This window comes from Schistosoma mansoni, assembly GCF_000237925.1.
Source record: "Schistosoma mansoni, WGS project CABG00000000 data, supercontig 0184, strain Puerto Rico, whole genome shotgun sequence".
Classification (NCBI taxonomy): domain Eukaryota; kingdom Metazoa; phylum Platyhelminthes; class Trematoda; order Strigeidida; family Schistosomatidae; genus Schistosoma; species Schistosoma mansoni.
Window position 1 is genome coordinate 394,427 of NW_017386068.1, and position 11,367 is coordinate 405,793.

At 34.6% G+C, this 11,367-nt stretch overlaps 1 protein-coding gene across 1 annotated transcript; it reads left to right on the forward strand.

Moving 5' to 3' along the window:
* Window positions 1-4,081: 4,081 nt before the first annotated feature.
* Smp_175790 (atpase, class VI, type 11c, putative) lies at window positions 4,082-10,804 on the forward strand (the record flags this gene model as incomplete). Its single annotated transcript, XM_018794621.1, has 2 exons — window positions 4,082-5,902; window positions 10,496-10,804. 2 exons carry the CDS (start codon window positions 4,082-4,084, stop codon window positions 10,802-10,804), a joined length of 2,130 nt encoding a protein of 709 aa, XP_018647051.1.
* Window positions 10,805-11,367: the final 563 nt, after the last annotated feature.

The following is an 11,367-nucleotide window of genomic DNA, read 5'->3' on the forward strand; positions in this document are numbered from 1 at the left end:
ATCCAACTCAGAGAACAAAACTCCATCAAAGTAATTCAGTGTACATTTAAACTACTGATAATATTCAGTCTTCAAATTAGTTAGTTAGTGATTTGTGTCACTGATAGTTTCAACTATTTAGTTTGAATTCTGTAAATGTGTTTATGAATCGTAGTTTAAAACTCAAAAATAATCTACCTCCAATGAACTGTGATCGTATCAATATACGTATTTACGTTCTTATGCGCATTATCCCTCATTGAGGAATATAGACCGCCTATAGCTCTTCTACTACTACTGACGGTCACAAGCCCAGATAAAAGACGAAAACAACCTTGCTAAAAATGCCTAACCAGAATAAACAACTTGAACCATTTAAACTCTTCTCTCCAAGTTGAAGGAAGAATTATGACATCTCATGGTGAAAATCGATATCCTTCGGAAGTCTTGAGGTCGATGCTCCTTCTAACAATTATAACAACCATTAATATAAATACATGGATCATATGAATATAATATACATTAAAATTGCCCCCAAATACCCTGGTACAGCCGATAGTGGTGAGAGTTCTCTCTCTCTCTCTCGAAATGCTCTCACATGGCCACGCTTATATAGCCTCTGTCAGGGAAGTCCTACTCCCTGCCTTCTCGTGACGGGGGTGTTGTTTACGTAATTGAGAGGACGAAAAGCGAGTATCCAGCGCTTTAACCGAGTTGGTGGACACGGAAAGCCCACCTTGGGGAGTTGGAAAACACTGATTCCAAGCCAATGGTGCACATGGGCTCCAGGATCCTTAGGGAACAAATGGTGCATTAACCAATTCTTGGTTACCAACTACCATGAAACTGCAACTCCTTACGTTGCTCTACTGCCTTGTGGATCAGACCTTTAGGTCAAAAGCTCCGGGTGTGGCCCCCTAAGAAAACCACCTGTTTCGGTTTGGACACCTGGGCAATATCACAGCCCTCACATAAATCAAATGAGGTTTGTGTGGTGCATATCTATTCAGTGACCCTTTGTGACAATATTTATGTGTTCAAATAAATAAATTACTTGATATTTCAGTAGGCTATCCTAAGCTTCAAATATCTATCAATACAATTTGTATATCGTTAGCTAAATAATACACTGTAATGTTTGATAGCTTAGTAGTAATTAATGTCATGTTGGTCTGATACTCAATCCTCGTTGAATCTCATTGATCAATTGGAAATGAAGTGACTGGTCTGTGTATATCGAAATTACGTGTATTATATTTATCAATGTGTAATTTATTCAGAAGCTATCCATAATAAGATATGGACTTAAGTTTTGACTTATTTAGTGGTTATCTCAAATGAATGTTTGAAGTCTCAAAGGTATTTGTTGTGAAGAGAAGAATCAGAAAGGAGTAACCAACAATGAAAGTTATTTTTCAGGACATAATCAGTAAATTACGAACATTTACTTATCCCAGTATGGGATCTAAGTTAGACAACTTCGAAAATCTTCAAGCATTGAACAGCCGTTTATTCCTAGTATGGGACTCAGTTGTGTGGATTTACCACCCCGGGAAATGTATTTGATTGATTATAGTTAAACGTTAATGTCATCAGAGGTTGTGTTCGCCAGATACTGAGTGTCTTGGGTTTAATTCCCGTGTTCAGGTCTTTATTCAGAGATAGGATAGTTTCTTTTCTCACTGTCCTCTTGAACGTTGAGCCACAAAGATAAACTCATAGGTCGCATTCCTAAAGTTGTACTAATTAACCTAGTACATCAAAGACGTAGACTAGTTTGAAACAGCTCCCTCTCTTTTGAGTATGGACTAGTTTTTAAATAGAAACTTGTTATTCTGATAATCAAATTGGTGTCAATTCATTTTACAGTTAAAGATATTAATGGCCGGTTGATTCAGGTGAACAGAGATGTTTGCATAAATTATTCGAATCGACAGATTACTGTTGTTGCTTCAACAGACAAAGCATCCAGTTGAAATGAAACACTAATTAAGCTATCAATCCAGTTAACTCAGTTACTTCAACATTACTTAAAGGGAAGCGGTGGCGCGGTGGTCATGGTGTTTAATTCTAAACCATTAGGTCCTAAGTTCGAACCTTTGTTTGCTAATTTTTTAATGTTTTCCAAGGTCATTGAATGTTGCTATATCATAAAGTTGTTCTTTTACAAATTTGACCCTCTACAGAATGCAAAGTTATCCTGTATATTTAGTTTTTCATTTTATTGTGTGGATAATTAAGTTTGAATTGCTGTTGTCTGATAGACATCCAGTTTATTGGAGTCTCTATTCGCTGCATCTTGTTATTAGAAGTCTCACTCGTTAGCAAAAGGAATCACCCGTAGGCCAACCGGTAATTCCAACAAGCTACTTGCTCTTGGGAAAAAAAGTAACACTTTGAGATCAAAACAAACATACGGAAAATCTGTTAAAAAGAAGGCAATGATTTAAATGAAGGTGTCAGTAATGGTTCTACCATTTGGCAAAACAATAATACTATGTGGTTTTACACCATAAATTACTTCATTTAGATAACTACTAATCACCAAGATGAACTGGAAAGTTGTTTCTCACTAGTATGGAACTCTTCAGTAGTGCCAATACACGACCTATTCAGATCACACAGTGAAGGATTACTGTCAAACCACTGAATTGGTATTCAATTTCAATCCATTCGAAGTGCCATGCAGACGTCACCCATTATCATGATCAATGTGACTGAGTTTCAATGGTTATATTTTCTCATTAGAAATCTTGGAATTACATCTTTAAGTTAGTTACTATTGACCATGTCATAATTGTTGTTATTACAGGGTTAATTGAGATTGTGAAACTTTCAGTTTTAAATGACGATTGATTATGGTTTGAAAAAAAACCCATTCAAAAACCAAACGAGAGCGGGAAACTATTTCTTTCCAGTATAATACTGCTCAGCAGTGAGTATCCATGACGTCAACAGAATTTGACATCCAGTTTTTATTTATTTATTTAAACACATAAATATTGGTACAAGGGGGCACCAGATATATATGCGCCACACAAAACAATGAGAATGGGAAGAGAAAAGGGGTAAGATGCATATATAAAGAAAATAAGAGGAATGATGGGGGAAACTGAAATCTACAACCAGTTAAGGAAGTTATAACCACTCTTTATGAAGAAAGTAAAAGAAAGTTACAGCACGATCGCCACTGGCTTCTATTCTGAGCCATATCTGATAACGTCTCTAGCCAATGTGTTGCACCATCTCTTGGACCTCAGCCAGGGAGTCGTGAAGGACCAAGAGAAGCTAGCCCTTTGCAGATTTTTTTCATACCAATACATTGTATATTTAAATCTTATCCATTTTCAACAGTCCCCTATCTAGAGTTTCTTGAATTTTAATGGTTCTTTAATTAGACTTAGTCTACTATACTACCAATAATAATGATAATTGTTACGAAACTGAGAAATCAGAAGATTAACACAGACACATACATATACATATACATCTAATTTCTTACAAGGATGGTTCCATTGTATAAATCGATATCCATACACAATGATACTGACAATAGTCCCTTGCATATACACACATGGTATTATACATGTCGAAATAAAGAAAGGTACCATGTCACTATTCAACTAGGTAATAGTAATAATAATCATTACACATATATAGAAGAAAACTGACAATGATTAGTAAATTTATATAAACCACGTGTTGCCATGACAATACACATTTAATTTACAAATAGATCATCTTACTTCTTTATATTATGATGTTTTTTTTTAAAATTCATAACTGAAATACAAGACTACCCTCCACCTCATTGTCCTGCTCCTCCTCGTTGTTCTCATCCTCTTCCTCCTCCTCCTCGTCATCTCATTTTGACTGGATAATATTTGCTTTCAATCTTGCACTATTTCTGAAAAAAAGAAGGTATTGGTCTACTCACACACACACACTTGCACACACACGCACATGCACACACACACGCACAATAGCCCATTTCAATACGGTTTTTCACTTATTATTAATATTGAATATTGAATAAAAAAAATTGGTTTTTTCATTCCTTCATCGCTTCATTCCTTGATTCATTCCTTCATTCAATTACATAATGAAATGTAAAATTTTTCATAGAACTCAATCTACTACTCATAATCATCATCATTTAAGTAAACGCCAAGTGTATGCTCATAACTATATCAATCTAAATGGGGATAAATTTCCCTATCATTATTGTCATAATCGAATTTGTTCCACCCATTATAAATGGTATAATTTTATAATCAAGAATTTATATGAACAATTTCATAATATTGCTAATTTATATTTTTTATTAATAATAGTCACATACTACTTTGTTGATCATGTTGGTAGTGTCACCGTGACCATTATGCCCTTAGTGATTCTGATTAGTATTACAATGATTAAAGATGGTATTGATGATTTATTACGTTATCATTCAGATAAACAATTAAATTCTATGAAATATTTATTATTGAATATTGATTTTGATCGAAAATCAATAAAATGGATCTATAAAAAAGCATCATTATTAAATGTTGGTGATATTATTTGTTGTTTTAATAATCAATCATTTCCATGTGATTTATTATTATTATATTCATCACATTTTAATGGTTATGTTTATATTAATACAATGAATTTAGATGGTGAAAATAATATTAAAAAATATAATACATTAAAACAATATCAATCAAGTTATGCCAATTATATTATGACTACTACTAATAATACTACTTATAAGAATAATAATAGTAGTATTGGTGATGATGATTATAATGAAAAACAATTTAATGAATTGGATTTTCAATCTATGATTGAACATCTATATTTACAAGTTATATGTGAACAACCAAATGAAAATTTAACCAGTTTTCAAGGTTATTATAAAACTGCTCAACATTTAAATGTTGCTCCTGTTGCTCCTGATGAGGATGGTAGTCATGATGGTGACGAAACATGTTTTCCATTAACTTATAAAAATTTAGTATTACGTGGATCTAAATTAATCTCTACAGATTATATTATTGGTTTAGTAATCTATACTGGTAAAGATACAAAATTATCATTAAATAGTAGTAAAAATTTAAAAAGAAAATATAGTACTCGTGAAAATTTATCTAATATTATATTATTAATTTTTATGGTTGCCATGGTAACTATCACATTATTGATTACTATCTTATCTACGATATGGATTAAAAATAATACCAAAAAAATATGGTATATTGATTTTGAATTATTAACAATATGGCAATTTATACGTACAATTATACGTTTTTTATTTATTATTAATTATTTAATCCCAATATCTATCATAGTTACTATCGAATTTCAACAATTGTTGCTAAGCCATTTTATATCTAATGATATCCATATGTATAACCCTATAGAGAATATTAGTAGTCATGCAAATAATTCCCAATTAGCTGATGAATTAGGACAAATCAAATTTTTATTTTGTGATAAAACTGGTACACTGACACAAAATTTTATGGTTTTATATTCATGTTGTTTATTAAATAAGGAAGAAGTTTATTTATGTGATACCTATACTACTTATAATACTACTACTGATAACCATACTACTTATAATACTACTACTGATAATCCTACTACTTATAATACTACTACTGATAATCATACTATTTATAATGATCATAGTAATAATGATAGTAATAGAATAAATTTATTATCTAAAGAGAATTCATATATCAAATATTTAAAATTACCGGATATGAATAAAGATTTTCGTGAATTTTTAACTATTATTACATTATGTCATACAGTTGAATTAAAAAATTATAATAAATTAAATGATACTACTGAAATGGATCATCATAATGGTAATAGTAATATACAACAATCATCTATGAATAATTATGAACCATGCAGATATTATGAATATGAAGTAAGTTTTTTTGTTGTTGAAAATAATCGATTTTATTATTATTGATTGAAAAATAATTAAAAAAAACAAAGACTAATAGGTTGTGGGTTCGAATCTTGTGAGGTGGGATCGTGGGATGCACACTAATGAAGAGTGTAACAATCGGATGAAACGGTTATTAAGTGCTTTCAGGTTTTTTCATAGTGGTCTAACTTTAATTGATTCATTGCGAAAATTGAGATAACATATATAGGTGAACAATATTGTTTTCAATGAGATCGTGGTTGAACACTGCTGAGGAGTCTAACAATAGGATGAAACGGTTATTCAATGCTTTCAGATTTTCCATAGTGGAATATTAGAATAACACATATAAGTGAATAATATTGTTTTCAATGAGATTGTCATCATCAAGCTTTATTCTCATATACATGAATATTTATATGAAAATGTTAAATCAATCAAGGTAATTTAAGTCAATAATCACAATGAAATAGATAAATCGAAATGATTTCGAGTGATTTATTGTATACTTCCATTATTTCCTAACGGAGTTCGTTACCGTCTCCTTCATATAGATGAATCCATAGAACTTTAAATATACAGAATACATTTGTAAACCCTCTATCCCTTCCATGGCCGGATATAACTTGACAAATGACATTATTGTTATCATTATCAGAAAGGGGGTTTTCTGGATATTATAGTACATTTAATAGTTGAAATCATGAGTCAATTGAACCTAAACCATCATGGAGAACCTGGAAGTATTGGACGGCCGTTTCATCCTATTGTGGGACTCCTCAGCACTGTGCATCCACGATCCCGCCTCACGAGATTTGAAACCAAGACATAATGGGTCTCGCACGCGAACGCTTAACCTCTACACTTTTGAGCCGGTCGGCATCCAACAGTGTTAATGCCTAACATTAACTAATCCAAAAAATACCTCTTGAACCTAGTCACTAGTGAGCATATGTTGGCGATTATCAGAAGAGATTTTTGTGGATATTATAGTAATTTTAATAGTTGTCCAATTAAAAGATATGAAGAAAAACCGACAAACATAAAGATCATAATAATATAAACTCAATAATAATAATAATAATAGTATGCATCCAATAATCCCGCCTCACGAGATTCGAACACAGGAGTCCCACAATAGGACGAAGCGGCCGTCTAGTGCTTCCAGGTTTTTCATGGTGGTCTAGCTTCAATTGACTTATGATTTCAACTATATAAAATTACTAAAGTCTCCACAAAACCCCCTTCTGATAATAATAATCAAGAAAACTTGTTTAAAGGTAGTGATAATAATAATAACTGATTACACTTGAAAATAAAAAAAACACAAATTTAAAAAAATCAATAATAATCAACTAAAAAGGAAAAAAACTAATCGGAACATATCACTAAAGGGAATTAAGGTCAAGGAAGGATGAGAGGTTGGACGATGTTTACAATATTTTTATTTAATTTAAACACATAAATATTGGTACAAAGGGGCACCGAATATATATGTGCCACACAAGTCACTTGGTTTGTGTGAGGGTTGTGATACTGTCAAGGTACCCAGACCGAAACAGATAGTTTTATTAGGGGGCTACACCCGAAGCCTTTGACCTAAAGGTCTGATCAATAAGGTAGTGTAGAACCGCAAGGAGATGCAGTCCCATGATAACCGGTGACCAACAATAGATTCATACGCCATTTGCTCCTCAGGATACTGGACCCCATGTGCACCATTGATTTGAGATGAGGGTTTCCCAACTCCCCTAAAGGGCACCAGATACATATGCGACACACAAGTCATTTGATTTGTATGTGTGTGTGTATGAGCTATGTTAGTGCTCGGGTGCTTAGACCGAAGCAAGTGGTTTCCATAGAGGGCCACACACGAAGCCTTCGACCTAGGAGTCTAATCCACAAGGCAGTGGAATAACGTAAAGAGTCGAGTCACATGGTAGTTGGTAACCAACAATAGGTTCATACACCATTTGTTTCCTTAAGATCCTGTAGCCTATGTGCACCAATGATTTGGAATAAGGGTTTTTCAACTCCCCTAGGTGGATTCTCTATATCTATCGACCCAGGTAAAGACCGGACATTCTTTTTTCGTCCTCTCAATTTCGTAAACAGCACCCCCGCCGCATGGCATGAAATTAAATAATTCACCTATACTGTAGTGAATGAGAACACAAGTGGTGATAATCGAACGTATTTAACACATAATTACAGAACGTCTTCGTAAAGTCTGAGAACCATACAGTATAAAATACGTCATTTGCATAATATCAATCAATCGTCTCATACTTGATCGTTCCTTCGTTTTCACAACAATCTTTCTTTATTCTCGTTCCCTTTTCTTTGATATTCCTAACCTTCTACCTTCAGGCATTTCACTTTCTTGTGATCATACATATTACTTATATCTATCGAAATCAGTAGCACAAAACACAATAGTTGACATGTTATGTACAATGAAAATTAGATTTTATTCAATTTTTTGCAATCTTAGCTACATTCTGACTTATTTAAAATTACAATTTGAACATATTTTCCGAAAAACAATTAGTCTCCAAAATAAACACGAATATTCAGTTTATTTACTTACTTATGCCTGTTACCCTAATGGAGTATAGGTCGCTGACCAACATTCTCCAACCCACTCTGTCCTCGGCTTTCTTTTCTAGTTCTATCCAACTTTTGTTCATCCTTCTCATATCTGTCTTCCTTTCTTGGAGTAATGTGTTCTTTGGTCTTCCTCTTCTCTCTTGGACATGTGAGTGCTTGCCTTGTGACGCAATTGGGTGATTTCCTCAATGTATATCCTATCCACTTCCAGCGCTTCTTCCTGATTCCTTCCTCCGCTGGAATCTGGTTTGTTCTCTCCTACAGTAGAATGTTGCTGATAATGTCTGGCGAACGGATCCGAAGTATTTTGCTTAGACAACTGTTAATAAACACCTGTATCTTCTGGATGATGGCTTTCGTAGTTCTCCACGTTTCCGCCCGATACAATAGAACAGTCTTGACGTTTTTAATGAAAATTCTTATCTTGGTGTTGGCTGACAATTGTCTTGAGTTCCAGATGTTCTTCAGTTGTAAATATGCTGCTCTTGCTTTGCCGATCAGCGTCTTCAAATCTGCATCAGATCCACTGGCTAAAAAAAACACTAACCAGGAAAATAGACTACCTGCGTTAACTCCTAAAACTTTAGGCTTTTAACCATTGAGATCAAGGTTTATTTTCACTTCAGATTTCGATCTGTAGTGCTACATGGTTTGAATATTTTTATTGATGAGTTAATTGGTTCTAACATTCAATTACTATGTGTTAAACATTTGAATATTTTCCCATCGTTATTTTAGTTTGCTCAGTAGTATTCAAAGCAATTTGATCGTTATTATTTAGTTAGATCACTTTGATTAAATCAGTTTTTATCAGAAGGGGGTTTTGTGGAGAATTTAGTAATTTTATAGTTGAAATCATAAGTCATTTGAAGCTAGACCGCCGTGAGAAACCTGAAAGCACTGGACGGCCGTTTCGTCCTTTCGTGAGACTCCCTAGCAGTGCCCATCCACGATCCCGCCTCGCGAGATTCAAACCCAGGACCTATCAGTCTTGCGCGTTAGCGCTTAACCTCTAAACCACTGTGAGATAGTAACTCACTGAAGACAATGGTGGACAGTTTCTCAAAATCAGTTTTATTCCAAGTCAACTTATACAATGTATTTATGGTGTGTGCTACTGACGTCGCTTGATATAAGTAGTATGTGTCATCAATCGAAAGTGAAATGTCTGACTGCAGAAGGTCTGTAAGATCAAAGAAAAGAGAGCGAGAAAAGAGGATAAATAGTGTGTAAATGAAGGAATAGTCAGGCCTGAGACAATTAGTTGGTATTTTACCAAGAGATTCTGTAATTTTGTGTTCAATTAGATTCGGTTGTACTCACTGATGTTCTCGTTCACTGTTCATATGAAACTACACAATTTCTGTACTATTGACGACTGCTTAGTTATAAATCAAATGCCATGGTACGATCGAGAGTGGGGAGAGTCCGCTCTCCCTCTCCACATGCTCTCATATGGCCAGCGAATATATAGCCTCTGACAGGGAAGTCTTACTCACTGCCTTCTCGTGGCGGGGGTGTTGTTTACGAAATTGAGAGGACAAAAAGCGAATGTCCCACGCTTTAACCGGGTCGGTTGACACGGAAAGTTCACCTAGTAGAGTTGGAAAACCCTCAATCCAAACCAATGGTGCACATGGGCTACAATATCTTGAGGAAACAAATCAAGTATGAAGCCGTTATTGGTCACCAACTTCCATGGGGCTGCATCTCCTCACGATGCTCCATTGTATTGTAGATTAGACCTTTAGGTCAAAGACTCCGGGTGTGGTCCCCTAAGAGAACTACCTGTTTCAGTCTGGGCATCTCGGCAGTATCACAGCCCTCACACAAATCTAATGAGATTTGTGCGGCACATATGTAACTGGTGCCAATATGAATGTATTTAAATAAATAAAACTATTTTTCATAAAACTACTGAAAAGTTCTTGTTTATCTTTCTTGTAATAAAAACAAAAAAACTTTGTTTTCCATTTGAAGGCAACATCATCTGATGAGAAAGCATTAGTTGAAGGTGCTTCAAAACTTGGTGTTGTATTTTCCGGTAAAGAACCTGATTTAAATGAGACTGGTTCAAATCGTTTATATATTGATTATTGGTCATATTCATCAACAACAACAACAACAAAAAAGGAATCAAATAATGAAAAGTTTCTGAATCGTCAATGTTATATTGTTGATGCTGTATTAGAATTTGATCCTATCCGTAAACGTATGAGTGTAGGGGCTCAGTCATGCATCCGCACCAGATCACGGTTTGGAGTAAAGGAGCAGAAAGTACAATATTAGATCCTGAGGTAATTTTCACTGTATCGATTATCTGTTTTGTTTTAGTATATGAGTTAGCGTTTTTAGCGTTTTTTTTTGAATAATTTTTTTCTGGTTAGCGTCGATTTCTCTTTCTCCCGGTAATCGACTGGATCATGAAGACGTCAACATCTGGAGGATAGCACGGGATACACTAGACAGGAAGGATGCAGCTTGAAGATTTAGACTTCGCAGATGACCTGGCTCTTATATCACACACTCAACAACAAATGCAGGAGAAAACGACCAGTGTAGCAGCAGCCTCAGCAGCAGTAGATCTCAATATAAACAAAGGGAAAGGCAAGATTCTCTGATACAACACAGCATGCACCAATCGAGTCACATTTGACGGAGAAGCTTTGGAGAATGTAAAAACCTTTACATGTCTGGGCAGCATCATTGATGAACACGGTGAATCTGATACAGATGTGAGGGCGCGAATCGGCAAAGCAAGAGCAGCATATTTACAATTGAAGAACATCTGGAACTCGAAACAATTGTCAACCAACACCAAGGTTAGATTTTCAATACAAATGTCAAGGCAG